Raw genomic sequence first — 16218 nt, 5'->3', positions numbered from 1 at the left:
GCCGGGAGCCAGCCAACTACGAAGAGTGGAAAAAGGAGTTGATCCGCATTGACTACTTATGGCGACACAGAGAGGCGGAGAAGGAGAGCTTCAGAAGCACGGAGAAAAAGAAGCAAGATGGAGGAGGAAAGACCGAGCCAAAGGTCGAGAGAAAGAAGGACGGTAGCGGGTACCTTTATACCCAAGCCGGTGACCCAATGAAGGTCGACAAAGCGGAGTACCGACAGAAAGGGCTCTGCTACCGGTGCGGAGAAAAAGGACACCGATCCTTCGAATGTAAAAAAGAAGCGCACGCGAAACCCCAATTCAACGTTAGGGAGTTCTTGCCAAAGATGAGTGCGGAAGAAAGAGCAAAGATCCTTCAGGGTTTTTGAAGAGGCCAGCGGTAACACATCAACCGACTGTGCCTAAGGACAAAAGTTTCATAAATAGTTTCTCTTCTTTGTCGATCGAAGATTCCTGCTCACCGTCTACTGTATATGATACCGATCATGAAAATGAAATTGCATTAGCCAAAGACGCAGCAGATCTAAGATCGAAAGAAAAAGAAACTAAAAAAGATGTGAACCTGAATAGGGAACGGGTTGGAAAGATCCCAAACAAAGAGATTACGGCGCACTCAGAAGAGAAAAGCGCAGTAACTAAAAAAGAATTTGTGAAGGAAGTGACTCAATCGGGCAGCACTTCATTGGAAACAACAGAACCACAGAAAGCAGTGACTCAATTGGGAAGCACTGATGTAACTGATGGTTCGACCAGTTCCAAAGAGGTCAGGAACACCTCTAATAAAAACCTAGACCACAAAGAGAGAAAGAGACTGACAGCGGCATGGACGCCACTATGGGTTGCTGAAAGATTACGAGACCAAAAGGAAGACAGATCCATTGGTATTCTCAACATCTGGACGCACCAAAAGAGAAGCAGAGAAGTTACAATAGAGACGATACAAGAGTTAAATGCATTAACGCTACACGATGCTGAACTCGCTCTATCAGAGTTACACACCCCAAAGAAATACATTAGGGGAACGCAAGGAAATCAGATGAACATTACTTGCAAACTCACAACTCTTGACACAAACCGATCAACGACGATCGAAGCTCTCTTAGATAGTGGATGCACAGGGAGCTGCATAGACTCAGTGTTCGTAAAAGAACAAGGTTACGAGACAAAGAAGATACCGAGACCAATTCCAGTATATAACACTGATGGCACACTTAACAAAGATGGTGCTATCAAAGAATTTATAGAATTACGGATGAGCATAGAAGACCACGAAGAGAACATTCACTTTGCCGTAACAAGCTTAGGGAGTGGACGCATGTTCCTTGGACATGAGTGGTTAACGAAGCACAATCCCACTATAGACTGGAAGAAGTCGGAGTTGAACTTTGATAGATGCCCGAAAGAATGCAAACGACAGGTTGACTTCCTTGATCCGGAAGAAGACCCTGACACATACTTTTCGGAAGTAGATCGCTCAGATGGGGATCAGCTGATCCAAGTGAATCTAATGAACTACGAAGATACTTCTATTGATGATCACTACTACCATATTAGGGCACAAGGCACAACAGCTCAGAAGCTTGCTGAGGCCGCTGGTAAAGATCAGAAAGAAGGAGGATTCAAGAAGATAGTTCCAAAACACCTTCACGATTACAAAGACGTATTCGATAAGGAATCATTTGATGCACTGCCAGAGAGACACCAATGGGATCACGCTATAGAACTCATCCCAGGGGACCATACTCTGGACTGCAAATGTTATCCACTGGCTTTAGGTGAACAAGAACAATTAGATACATTCATAAACGAAAATCTCGAATCAGGAAGAATTAGACCTTCCAAATCTCAATTTGCATCCCCGTTCTTCTTCATCAAAAAGAAAGATGGAAAACTCAGACCCGTCCAAGACTATCGGAGATTAAACGATATAACCATCAAAAATAGATATCCGCTACCCTTGATAAATGAACTTGTAGACAAGCTCAGGGGCGCGAAATACTTTACGAAGTTAGATATCAGATGGGGATACAACAACATCCGAATCAAAGACGGAGACGAACACAAAGCAGCCTTCAGAACGAATAGGGGGCTCTTTGAACCATTAGTGATGTTCTTTGGACTCACAAACTCGCCAGCGACATTTCAAACCATGATGAATGTGCTATTCAAAGATTTGATTGATGACGGAAAAGTCGTAATATACCTCGACGACATCATGATTTTCACAAAAACAATTGAAGAACACCGCGCAATGACACGCAGAGTGTTAGATATCTTAAGGAAGAACAACCTTTACCTAAAACCAGAAAAATGCGATTTCGAAGAGACCTCAACAGAGTACTTAGGTCTTATCATTTCAGAAAATGAAATCCGCATGGACCCGGTAAAAGTAAAAGGAATCATGGAATGGCCAGAATGCAAATCAAAGAAAGAAGTACAAGCATTCTTGGGTTTCGTGAACTTCTACAGAAGATTCATAGAAGGCTTTGGGTTGATCGCCAAGCCATTAACGAAATTGACCGGGAAAGTAGAGTTTGTGTGGGGACAGGAACAGATCGACGCTTTTAACGGATTAAAAACCCGTGTCGGATCAACTCCCGTACTCGCCTTACCAACTGATGACGGCCAATTTAAGATAGAAGCTGATAGCAGCGATTATGCTATGGGGGCAGTTCTTTCACAAATGCAAGACGGGAAATGGAAACCGATTGCATATCTCTCAAAAGCGTTAAACCCTACAGAACGCAATTATGAGATCTACGATAAAGAACTTCTCGCTATAATGACTGCGTTAGAAGAATGGAGGCATTATCTCGTTGATGCTAAAGAGGTGTTTGAGATCTGGACAGACCACCAGAATCTTCTCTACTACAAACAACCTCAAAAGCTCAACAGACGACAAGCTAGATGGGTCATGGAATTGAGCAATTACCACTTTACGCTCCATCATATTCCAGGTACCAAATACATCAAAGCAGACCTTCTCTCGAGACGAGCAGATCATGAAAGGGGGGCGGATGACAACGAAGACATAATCGTTCTAAAAGCAGAACACTTCAGAATGATGATTTCACACACAGAAAGACAACGCATGGCAGAGCAATCAGCCGATGCAGTGGAATTATACAAATGGATCTGTAAAAGAATGATGAACGTAGACGAAGTAGCGCGGAAGATGATAGAGAAAGGGGAAGACAGAGAAAAAGGCATATGGATGGAAGATGAGATGTTGATATTCAAAGGAAGGATCTATATTCCCAAAGACGGGAAATTACGAGAACACATCATAAAAGAAAACCATGACTCCACTGTAGCAGGACACCCCAGACAGTATAAAACCAAGGAATTGGTAACTAGATGGTATTGGTGGCCGTACATGGACAGAGACATCCGAAAGTACGTAGAAGGCTGTGAAACGTGTCAACGCACAAAGATTAATCATCAAAAGAAAGCGGCACCGTTACACCCGAATGAAATCCCAACCAGACCATGGGAAATCATTACCACAGACCTAATCGGACCATTACCGGAATCTCTCGGTTACAATATGATACTCGTGGTAGTAGATCGATTCTCGAAGATGATCAAAGTCATGCCGACTTATGATAAAGTGACGTCAGAAGGAGTAGCCAGATTATTTAGAGACAACGTCTTTAGAAATCACGGCATACCGGAAAAGATCATTTCAGATAGAGGACCGCAATACGTCTCTAACTTCATGAAAGATCTCTATAAGCTCCTCGGGATAAAAGGAAATCCCTCGACCGCTTATCATCCTCAGACAGACGGACAGACAGAACGGATAAACCAAGAGATAGAACAGTATCTCAGAATATTCGTCAATCACAAACAAACAGACTGGGCCGAATGGTTACCACTAGCGGAATTTTCTTATAACAATAAGTCACACTCTGCAACTGGCTACAGCCCTTTCTTTTTAAATTCAGGACAACATCCGAAAGTCGCAAAAGGAATTAGAAGTACGGTAAAGACAGAGAGTGCGGAGGAGTTTGTGAAGAGGATGGAGGAAACAAGGAAAGAGGCAGAAAAATCGCTGGTAAAAGCAGCAGAAAATATGAAAAAACAATATGACAAAGGAAAGAGAGAGGCGATCGCATACAAAGAAGGAGACAAAGTATATGTTGAAGCAGAACATATAACCACCGATAGACCCGCAAAGAAACTTGACGATAAAAGACACGGACCTTTCCCCATCGAAAAGAAAATAGGCGAAGGAGCCTATAAATTAAAACTTCCTGGACAATGGAAAAACATTCACCCGGTCTTTAACGAAAAGTTACTCACACCCTTCAAAGAACCAGATTTCGAAACTCAAAAGAAACCAAAAACCGCACCACCGGTGATAGTGGAAGGAATCAAAGAATATGAAGTAGAAGAGGTTCTAGACTCACGATTGAAACGTGGGAAACTAGAATATTTGGTACATTGGAAAGACTTTCCAAAAGAGGATCGCACGTGGGAACCCGAATCCAACCTAACACACTCACCAAAACTCGTAAAACAGTTTCATGATAAAAACCCTAGTGCACCCCGAAGGATAGAATTTACTTTAAATTACCAACCATTCGAAAACCTCACCATTCCAACTCGTATTTGAAAATCTTTATATAACTGGGAAACCGGAAAGCTAGACTCTCACTTTCGGGACGAAAGTCCTAAGGAGGGGGTAATGTCACGATCGTATCCATCTGACTCATCCTTTTTATCTAATCGCGAGATAGAGACTATTATCTCACCTAATCTAATCTCTCTTTGATCTTATCTTATCTAGTAATCACGTGACACATTAGTAATACTCATTACCAATCAGCCTCACGCATTACACATGTTACTGACCAATACGCTACGTCATACCTCACCGTAGCCTCATGCTTTCTTCTATATAACTAGCACGATATCCATGTACATACCCCAGTTGTAGATTTACTCTTATACTTGCTTGTCCAACACTTGTTGTGTGATTTAAGTCCTACGCTGCTCGGGTTACCGGCATAACAGCTAGGGTCTTTACACAATACAAACCTAGTTTATAAAGAACCAGCAACATGTCAGCCTCAAACTGGGCACAAACCCTCACAGCTATTTCTCAAAATATCGGTAAAATTTTAGTTAATCTATCACAAAGTATATATTTATAATATTTGAAGTATTCCAGAGGTGGCTGAAATTATGCTGTTTGTGTACGAATCATACCTCTCCCAGCTTGGCTGGAACCCTTTCATGCCCATGGTGCTTGGGCAAGGAAAACCAAAAGTCATGGGGGTACAACTGCATTGCATAAATATGGTAATAGCCCCTAATACCAGTCCATTAACCTATTATCCTTGTAAACCAGAATGGCTGCATCAGGAAATCACATATTTGTTTTTTCCTGTCTAAAAGTGTCTTGAGCATTATTTAAGACAGATTAAGACGTCACTTGCCTAAGGCAAATCAGAAGGTCCAAATTCTTGACAGGTTCTTAGAATGGTCTTATCTAGTCTTATTCATATCCACAAGGCTGATTAAGACAAAACTCAACACAAGCTGCATTGATGACAAACAAGTCTGTAAAGACAAAACAAACCAAACCAAACTCAAAGAACACAAGACAGCAAAGGATCATTAAGAAGTTAAGAATATAGGCAACAAGAAGACAATTAAAATGCTACTAAAGTCCTTTCAGATAGCAACTTGAAATCAGGTAAATGACAATATGCATGTGTTGGGTGATGAGCTGGCAAAAGTAATTATTTCTAGTGAATGAAAAGAAAGACTAATGGTTTAATCAGTATGGTGTATCTCTAGGTATGATAGTATTAATCTTACCTCAGTCTTGTAAATAGAGACTGAGGTCAAAATAGTAATGAGTGAAATGCTAAGTACAAGTTGAAGAAAGTCCAAATTGGGAAGGAGTTTCATGCGTGTCAAGAAGGACATGTGCAAAGTGGAATAGAGTTTGATGGTTGTAGTTCATGGTCATACTCTTATCTACCTCAATATTGGGTACCTGTGTAAGACATTAGAACTAGATAATAATAGTGTAAAAGCAAGTCATACTCTTATCTACCTCAACATTGGGTACCTGTGTAAAATGTTAGTACTAGATAATAATAGTGTAAAAGCAGAAATACAGAACCTAAATATCCAAAATAAGTGCACAAAGGCCCTCCTCACCACTATCATTTGAAGTTATATTGTTGCGCTTTGGGTCAGACTTCATATAGTTGAGAGACTTGATAAATATATCCTCAAGGATGTTAGTAATAAGCGCTTTGATGGAAGTGAGGTAAAGGTTTTAAGAAATCAATACTGAAGCATAATAAGTAAATGAAGATGTGAAAAAGACTGTATTTACTAACCTCAGTTTTGTGCAATACAAACTGAGGTGTAACTATTCTAGAAACCAGCATAAAACTGAGAAGGAAGAGTCCGAGTTTTTGAATCCCAATGGGGAAACATTTTCCCATAACTATAGGGTGAAAAGTCGGACTGTAAATGAATTATCTAGTACTTGAAATATTAGCGTAGGCTCAAATAAACTGTTGAATCATGAAAATGATATATTGAGTATATAGAAATATGCCTACACCCTTCCTTGAGCCGAGCGTAGTGGCAAACTCTCCATGAACCGGCTCAGTTTTACTTTTTGAAGCGGTTTGGTTAGCATATCCGCAGGCATTTGGTCCGTGGGACAATAGGTGACATTGATGTCACGGCATTCCACGACATCACAGATGTAGTGATAGCGTATATCAATATGTTTGGTGCGTGGGTGGAACATGTTGTTTTTGGTTAGGACGATGGCACTCTGGTTGTCAGAGTAGAGTGTGGTGGGGCCTGGCGGGGGTGTTCCAGTGATATCAGTGAGTAATCTGCGCAACCAGGTAGCTTTTTTTGCAGCATGGGTGAGTGCTATATATTCAGCCTCAGTTGTTGATAGGGCAATTACTGATTGTTTCTTTGCACTCCAGGAGATTGTTGCCCCTTCATACTGGAAGGCGTAGCTGCAAATTGAGTGTTGATGGGTTTGAGATGCCCAGTCGCTGTCAGTGTATCCGATTAGGCCATTGTTTGTGGCTGTAAAGGTGAGTTTTGTCTCCGTCGTGCCTTTGACATAACAAATAATTTTCTTGACAGCTTCCCAGTGTATTTGGGCAGGATTCTGACAGAATTGCGATACAATGGATACGGCAAATGCGATGTCTGGGCGGGTGGAGGTGGCAAGGTACATTAGCTTTCCTATAGCTTTGCGATAAGGTACATTGGCCATTTCTTCTTTTTCATTTGATTTCTCCGGGCACTGATCTTTGTGTAGTGGGATGCTATGATCCATTGGCGTGGTGGATGGTTAAGCATTGTCCATTCAAAAGGTCGAAACAATGGTGTTGATATATGCTCTTTGCAAGAGCGATATGGTTCTGGCCTCCCTGTCTCGTTCTATCTCGATGCCTAGGAGCCAGTGTATTTCACCAAGGTCAGATATTTCATACTCTTGTTTCAGTCCTTTCTTAAACATTTCTATTGCAGACTTGGAGTTGCCTGTGACTGTCATATCGTCTACTGATACACCGACAACCATTTTTACAGCTTCTGACTTCTTGTAGAAAACAGCGTGGTCATAGGATGATTGCGTGGATCCAAGATTTACAAACATTTTGGTGAGCTTTCCATACCATTTCAATCCCGCTTGTTTTAACCTGTATATGCCTTTTCGTACCTTGCAGATCATGCCCTTCTGAAAGGATCTAGGATATCCTGGGGGTAGGTGCATGTATACGTCTTCATCAAGGTCTGCATTGAGATATGTGGATTTGATGTTGACCTGGTGGATTTCCCAGTCGTTTGCATTGGCATGCGCGAGTATGATACGGTGGGACGTGATTTTGGCCACTGCGAAGTAAGTTTCCAAGTAATCCATACCGTATTTTTGTGAGTTGCCATTGGCTACTAGTCTGACTTTGTAGTGTTCTACTGACCCATCAGCAGTTCACTTGATCTTGGTCACAGAGTGACTGTTGATCACATTGACACCTGGTGGGCGAGGTACTAGGTCCCAGGTGTGTAGCTTTTTAAGTTGGTCTAGTTCATTGCTGACTGCTTGATGCCAGTGTTTGGCATCTGGTCCTTTCAGAGCGACATGTAGAGGTGGACTATCTTTGTCCGCAATGGTCGCTGCAAGGGCGTATGGACAAGGTGAGTTGTCTTGCTCATTTTCAAAGGCTATTGATGTGTTTAGAGTGGTTTTGCCTTTGTGTAGAGACTTGTAGTAACCTGTAGGTTTCTCGGCAGCAGCACATCTTGGTCTGGGTTCGCTAGGTTCTATGTCAGGAGAGGTTTGTGAAGGAATGCGATGCGGGTTGATCGTGTTTGGTGAGTTATCAATACTCATTTCTTTTCGAGATGACTCGCGTGCATTAGCAGGTGATATAGGTCTGGTGTTGAGGCTATAATTGCGCTTGACACTGACCATTCTCTTATCAGACCAATATACCCTTATACCCTTACTTTGGGTGTCAAAGCCTATAAACCGGCCCTCCTTACTTCGTACATCTAATTTCCCAGCTGTCTCGTCTTTGATGTGTACATATTGACCAAATTGATGTAGGTTGAATAGAATGTGTTTTGATCCACATGCCATCTCATAAGGTGTCTTTCTATTTAGTGCCTTGGTGAGTGTTCAATTGCAAATCCAGTTAGCGTGACTGATAGCCTCGCTCCACAGACTTTTGGGCAATCCTGCAGAGATTAGCATGCTCCATGCTATCTCTGTCAGGGTGCGGTTCAGTCTTTTGGCTGTTCTGTTTTGTTGTGGGAAGTCGTGTACTGTGAGTTTACGTTCGGTACCACAGTTCTCGAGGTGAATGGTCATTTCATCACTCATGAATTCTCCACCACAATTAGACCTGATTACTTTGATTTTAGCTCCATCTTTTTGGGTATTGAGCCATGCCTCGAATTTCTGATATGCAACTAGAGTATTGCTTTTGTGGGCTAAGAAGCGGACATGTGTTTCTCTCAAGTGGTCATCAGTGAGAGTGAGCATATAGTGTTTCCCTGTTAGGTCCTGTACTGATGCTGGGCCCTATAGATCCCTGTGTATTTGTTCACCATACAATTTGGCGCGGGTGTAGGAGACCTTAGGAAACAGCTTTCTGTTCACTTTGGCCTTAGCGCACACTTCGCAGAATTCACTCAGGGTAGTAGTCTCCAGTTTTACTCCTTTTATCATCCCAGATGAAATCATCTTGGTTAACATTTGCGGAGACACATGTCCCATGCATTCATGTAGACGATCCATTGTTATTGAGACTGATTTGTCCATTTTTTCTCGCTTCTTGGGCTTGGTGGGCAGTTATTGCATTTTCTAGTTGATAAAGCCCTTTTTTCATAGGTATTTGAGCGATTATGCAATTTCTCGGACATGGGGAGATGATTTGACAAGTTCCCTTTTCGATATGGATTGCGTGGCCAGTCTTTTCAATCTGACTGATGGATATGAGAATTGAGGACATGTTTGGTGCATATAGCACCCTCTTCAATAGGAGTTTCGTATGACGTGTTCCGTTTGGCATCTTTAGGATCATATCTCCTTCTCCTACAGCTTGGAGTGGGATATCTCCAGCTGTCTTAATGGGCTGAGGCTTTATGGGTTTTAGATTGACGAATAGGTTGGGATCTGGGCAGAAATGTCTGCTTGCACCGGAGTCTATTAAGACTTGGTAGTTGGTGTGAGTTGTCGTTTTCTGCGAGTCTATGTTGCCAACTGATGCCATTAGGACGTAGAGATCTTCATCTGAGCTCTCATTCGTGTCTGCTTTAGTTGCCATTTGGGTTTTATTAGTGGCTGGTATGTCATCTTTTCCCTTATTATCATCTTTATTCTTATCTTTTTCGTTCTTCTTTTATCCTTCTTTAGTCTCTTATCCGGTTTTTGACAGTCTTTTCCAATATGCCCAATTTTGCCGCAGTTGTAGCAGGTGCAAGTTTTGCGCCTTTGTTCTGATTGGGCTGATAGTGCCGAGTTCAAGGCTTTACTATTGTCAGGCCTTGACATAGCAGTTTGTTGGGCATATTTGTTGTAGATTTGGGTGACGAGGACGTCAGGAAGAAAAGGGTTGCCAATTGATTCATAGGTTACGGTTAAAGATGATAGGAAGTTTCTATAGGATAAGGGGAGTGATGTTATCATCATAAAGACAAAGTCATCATCCGAGACTGGGCCTCCCATGTCTGCAAGAAGCATGCGGAAGTGGAGCATTTCGTCTATGTAAGTCTTCACATTGTCTTTCTCTCTGCATTGAAGATTTTGTAGCTTTCTTCTAGTGTCCGTTATTACAACTTTGCTTTTGGATTCGTGGTAACCACATAGTCCCTTCCATAATAGGGCAGCAGTGAGCAGTGAGGTTGGCTCCCTTTGCTCACATACAGACATAAACTGTGGATGGAATGGTCATGACTATTTGATATTTTGTGGCAGCTTCTCTTCTGCGATACGTGTCGCATAATTCTTCATTGCTCGAGATATCTTTCTTGGTAGCTGTAGTACCATCTGCTTTAGTCACTGAGCGATCATCGTGGTAGGTGAATTCTTCTGGCTTTGTGACTAGCCTTTGAGATGACAATATAGTCCTCTTGCATCTATATTAGCCAACATAGTTTCCTTATATGTGGCCCAGTTTGTTCCCTTTTTGTCGAGTTTTACCATGCCTGATGTCAACATGGTACCTATTGTTAGGGAAGAATCTGTGATATCTTGTGGGCTCATAACCTCTAAGAAATCAATACTGAAGCATAATAAGTAAATGAAGATGTGAAAAAGACTGTATTTACTAACCTCAGTTTTGTGCAATACAAACTGAGGTGTAACTATCCTAGAAACGAGCATAAAAATGAGAATGAAAAGTCCGAAGTTTTGAATCCCAATGGGGAATCATTTTCCCATAAATATAGGGTGAAAAGTCGGACTGTGAATGAAGTATCTAGTACTTGAAGTATTAGTGTAGGCTCAAATAAACTGTTGAATCATGAAAATAATATATTGAGTATATAGAAATATGCCTACAAAGGTTTGTTGCAGCTCCCCAGTTACTGACAGAAAAATGGCCATGCAAAGTCAACTGTTTGCCTGTGCTTTTGTTGAACTTTGCAATTGGCTTAACAAGACCCTTGCACTTAGGATCACTTGTTGAAGGATATGTGGCCAGTTTCCATGACATCTCTGTTCAATTGAGAACTTCTGGGAAGTGTCTAGCCACTTGCTGAGAGCTAACAGGGACAGAACTAGAGTCCAGTATGAGCAACTATATTATCAGAGAGTACAGAATGTGTACAGTACCTAGAGTCCAGTATGAGTAACTAAAGAATAGGAATACTGGACTCTGCAATACTAGTCCGAAATTTTGTAAACAAAGGTCAACAAATCAGCCACAAAGGCGAAATTATAGAATGCTCAGTGAATACTGAACAATACAGCAAAAAGAATAAAGAGGAAAGTGATTTAGAAAGAAGGGAAAATAGATAGCACAACTAGGTGCAGAATCACCAAAACTAATAATCTCCTTCAGGCTCCATTTGGTTAGAACCTGCTCAACCTAGAAAACAAATGAGAAACAAGTTAAGAAAAAACAGATGCACTTACAGCAGCTGCAGATAGTGCAAGAGTGTAACAACCAAGAGTTAGTTACTCTGGTGCACAACTCAGACAAGCAAAAGAGTAATCTATTGAGGTTTATATACTACTACAGAGTGTTTGTACATGTGTACTATACAGTTGATGGGGGCAGTGGCTGATGATGTCATAGGGCACAGCCCGTGTGACCAGCTCTACTGCGTGAGATACTTGTAGCTAAGATAAGAAAAGCAGTGCAGCACGAGAAAGTGAAAGTCTGAACAAAAGGAAGTGCCGTGTGGCGCAAGTGTGTGAAAACTTTGAGAAAGAAAGTTAGAACAGAGAAAGGGAATTGTAAGTCCAAAAATTGTGTATCGTAACACTACCCCCCTCTAAGGCTCGACCTCCAGGCGAGACCAAGTACCGGAGGTAGTAGTTAAATTTTTGGGCATAGGTTGAAAAAGGGAATTAAAAAGATCTAACCAGACCAGGTCACTGACATTGTAGTCAGGGCCTTAGAGCGTCTACGCTCTGCCCTGTCTTTCATCTGCTCTGCAGTCTTGAATAGCGCCTTGCATGTCTCGTTGTCATGCACCAAAGTTGATTGGTAGCATGGACAGGTGTCAATAATGAAGTGAATATTCAAAAAGACTCGCCTTGCGCCACACAGGCACAGTGCCACGTGGAATAGTAATTAATATTGCCTTTTTTGAACTTGTGGCTGATCAGCACCACCTCTATTAGGCAATCCAGTCACGCTCACCTTTGCTTTTCCATTCAGTACTTTCCGTGTTTCGGCATTTCGGCAAATTTTTGGGTCGCTACTGGCTACACATTGCATTGCGCCCTCGCTTTTGTTGTTTCCTTCACTTCCCTTCCTCATCTTCTTTGCTCCCCCACCATTTCTGATGTAACCACTTCCTATCCACTTCCGTCGCCGATCCATTGACTACCACGTGCCACTGCTGATATCAGCAAAGCCCCGATGGCCAGTCCAAATAGGGCAACAGGTCCATCTTCATGATGTCGATCTGCCATCATATACTATCAAAACATTGGTCGCTCGTCTTGCCTGGTTGGAGCGTGGGTGGGTAGTTTTTGAACTGGAGAAGGTTCATCCCCTTGTGTTGCCCATGTTCATTGCTGTCCCATTCACTTGGGTACACTTATCTTTTGTCCATCGTCTTCGCTACAGCTACACCTACCACACACTGCCTGGGACTCACTTGTTCCAAATTGGGACTACTCCTCTCCCTCCCTCGTTTGACCAGGTGGTCCAACACAACCAGTCCATTGGTAAGGCCATGGAACTGTCGGATTTGGACTAGGTGGTGGACCGGTGGCTCCAGTTTCTTTTTCTTCAGCAGAACATTCATTTACAGTGCGATTGTTTTTGATTTTTGAATCATTTTTATGGACACATATTTTTTAGAATACCTGACTGACAATAAAGGAACTGTGTTGATACTGATAGTGTTTTGCCTTGCCTTTTTTTTTACTGCATCTTCCCATGACATCATGATTTTCCTGCTCTCTTTGTGCTATTGGACTTTACTTTATGGCTGTACAAACCTGTGACATTACTCACAGCATTTATTGTTCTATCCCTTTCTTTTCTTTTTTTGACAATCTTATCCTGTACTACCTACGCAGGATTCGTCAGCGTACATTCCTTCCTTCATATTCTTTCTCATTCTTTTTGCACAGCTATACTGTGCATAGCCTACTTCTCTTTTACTATATAAACCCCTGTATTTTACCTTGTAAAAAAAACAGAACAAGAACTCCAATCCAGACTTTTTCTCTACTCTCAAGTTCACTACTCTACTACTTGTGATCCAGTGTGGTCACAACACTTCCCACTTCTACCACTGTTAACTGCTGTCATTGTCACTCGTCACTTTTGAAAGTGATTGTCATCCCCTTCGATTAGAGTCCTTCTGAGCACTACAGTTTGTGCGTCAGGAGCCTGCTATCACTGGGAACCTCGTCATATTGTCGTTCTCAAACCTACCTTGTGCTACGATTAGCAAGGTAGTGCTCGTCTATACTCGCCACAAAGCCCCTATCTTTCTATAAATTCAACTATCCCTCCTCCTCAAAACCCACACTCATACACCTCTGGGTTTTACTTTGAAGGATCTTTAAACGTACCACCCCACGAACAACCAGACCACTCCACTGTTCTAGGAGGCAAAGCCCATAAACAAGTTCCGTGGAATCTGGGAGGATTGTGTGTTAGTTTGTTTTTGTGTGTGGTTTTCTAACAACAGTTCTCATCATCGACAACGGCCTTCGAAGCATCTTCTTCTTTGATGCGTACATTATTGTACCCCCATCTGAGATCCATCTTTGTCAAGATCTTGGCGCCAGCCAATTTGTCTACTAGCTAACTGATCAAAGGCAGCGGATACGCGTTTTTGACCGTGTACTCATTTAAGTAACAATAGTCCATAATCATACACTTTTTACCATCCTTTTCTGGAATGAAGAATACCAGGGATGTCATATAACCCTTACTAAGCTGTTCATCTATGGAACTAGAAACCTCATCTCTTTCTGGAGTAGAGAGGGGAATCATGTGTCCTTTTCTCAGTTTGAACGTGTCCTTCAAATCTATAGCATGGTCCCAAGGCTTAGCCTCTGGAAAGTGCTCTGATTTGTGTTTAGAAAAGACTTTCCAGAAGTCATGGTACTCTGGAGGCACCAGCCTCTTAATCTCTTCCTCGGTTTTTACCATGTCATTGTCATTGTCAATCTTGTCTAAAGATCTGAGGTTGGTATAAACATGACCAGCGTTTATCCGTTCATTAAGCTCAGTTTGATGGATGCAACTAGGCTTACCCAAGTCATTACACTCTTGAGGGAAACGTGACAATGTGACAACCCCTGTCTGCCAGTCAATCTCAGGATTGCGTTTAAATAGCCAGGTCCAGCCCAAGATTAAATTAATCTTCCCTAGTTGTTACGATCTCTATTGGACATTTAAGGACTACTCATTTCCTTTTACTCATCGGTTATACCATCGGACCGATAACTCATTTCCTTCACGTACACTTCCTGTTAGTTTTGGTGATTCTGCACCTTTGTGCTACCTATATATTTTCATTCCTTTCTCTATCTATTCTTCTATCATTCACTATTGATTGTGTTCTCTATTATTTCGCCTTTGTGGCTGCTTTGTTTACCTTTGTTTACAAAACTTCGGACAGTATTGCAGAGTCCAATGCTTCCTATTCTCTAGTTACTCACATTGGACTCTAGGTACTGTATACCTGTCATACTCTCTAATAATAAAGTTACTCACATTGGACTCTAGTTCCAGTCCCTGATTGCTCTCAGCAAGTGGCTAGACACTTCCTTCAAGCTTTGTTCTTAATAGGTTATGAGCCCTGTGCTCTAGCCATCTTCCTGACCTCATATCTCACCATCCAAGCATCCTACTGCTTATCCATCGTAACCATTGTCTTCTGGGACTCTTATTATCTCATCCATCACCTCAGATTACTCTGATCTCATCTTGATCTCCAACAACAACTCCTTGTTGCAAGTTACCCCCATTTTGGACGCTTTTTTGGTCTTATCTGCACCATATCTCGCCCAATCCTTATCTGATCACCCTGTAACTTCTACCATCGTCTTCTACGGCCTAAATAACCCTAGGAGACCTGTCAGAGCGGTTGGATTTGAGCTGGATCTTTCTGTGAGCCTTCATCATCATTTGATCACCTTTTGGCCCCCTATTCCATATCTCCACATCCTGTGCTCGGATCTTGGCCCTATTTGAGCCATCTACTACCCTATACTATTGCACTTTACACCCTCAATTTGGGGGCAATCCATCCACTCCATCATCCTCTGTGAAGTTCGCATCTTTGGCACTTTCACCCCTATTGGACTCCTATTGCATATCTCCACATCCTGTGCTTCACTTCTTGTGATATTTGGGCCATCTATTACTCTATAAAAACGTTCCCTATACCTCTGATTTGGTGGCAATCCATCCATCTTATCTGTCTCTGCATCAATTTCGACTTTTTGCCCTATTTTTCGCTTTTTGGCATATCTGGTGTGTGCATAAAGCTCCAATCTTCTCTACTCTGTCCATTATTAGATAGAACAAGCCTATAGACTGTGAAGCTCGCCTGCATTGCCTCAGTTTGCTGTTGCCTAGAGCCTCTCTCAGTCTGCGGTGTTTGGGGAGCTTAAGTCACTTTGTTGACTCATATACAAGCCCTATTAACCAACACTGTCTCGAGGCGATTTCTCTGTTAATATCAGTGTGGAATTGAAAGGGGAACACAGGCGTAACCCTGTAGCAGCACTAGGAAGCCTTAGCACCCTCCTGGATCGCTTTTGGACGCTTTTTGGACCCTATTTGGACCTATCCTTGCGCTTTCTGACCCTCTCCATATCCTCTCTCTACCGCCTCACCATCTTATCTGCTCGCCTCCTACTCTTGCCCATTGTCTTTGCCACTATTCCATCGCCTATAGCCGTCTCCTACATCATTTATCATTGCTCTATTGTCTTATACAACACCCATCATGTCTGACTCTGATCCCAAGTTCCATCCCTTGTCTGGCACTAACTACCCCCAG

The 16218-nt window shown here is 42.2% G+C and overlaps 1 protein-coding gene across 1 annotated transcript; it reads right to left on the bottom strand.

Annotated features, from left to right (window-relative positions):
- Positions 1-12009: 12009 nt before the first annotated feature.
- Positions 12010-12195, bottom strand: SERLADRAFT_443353 (uncharacterized protein; the record flags this gene model as incomplete). Its single annotated transcript, XM_007323966.1, has 2 exons — positions 12010-12112; positions 12146-12195. 2 exons carry the CDS (start codon positions 12193-12195, stop codon positions 12010-12012), a joined length of 153 nt encoding a protein of 50 aa, XP_007324028.1.
- Between the last annotated feature and the right edge of the window lie 4023 nt (positions 12196-16218).

Source organism: Serpula lacrymans (genome assembly GCF_000218685.1).
Source record: "Serpula lacrymans var. lacrymans S7.9 unplaced genomic scaffold SERLAscaffold_17, whole genome shotgun sequence".
Taxonomy (NCBI): Eukaryota; Fungi; Basidiomycota; class Agaricomycetes; order Boletales; family Serpulaceae; genus Serpula; species Serpula lacrymans.
The sequence above is the reverse complement of the archived record's forward strand: the minus strand, read 5'-3'. Positions and strand labels throughout refer to the sequence as shown.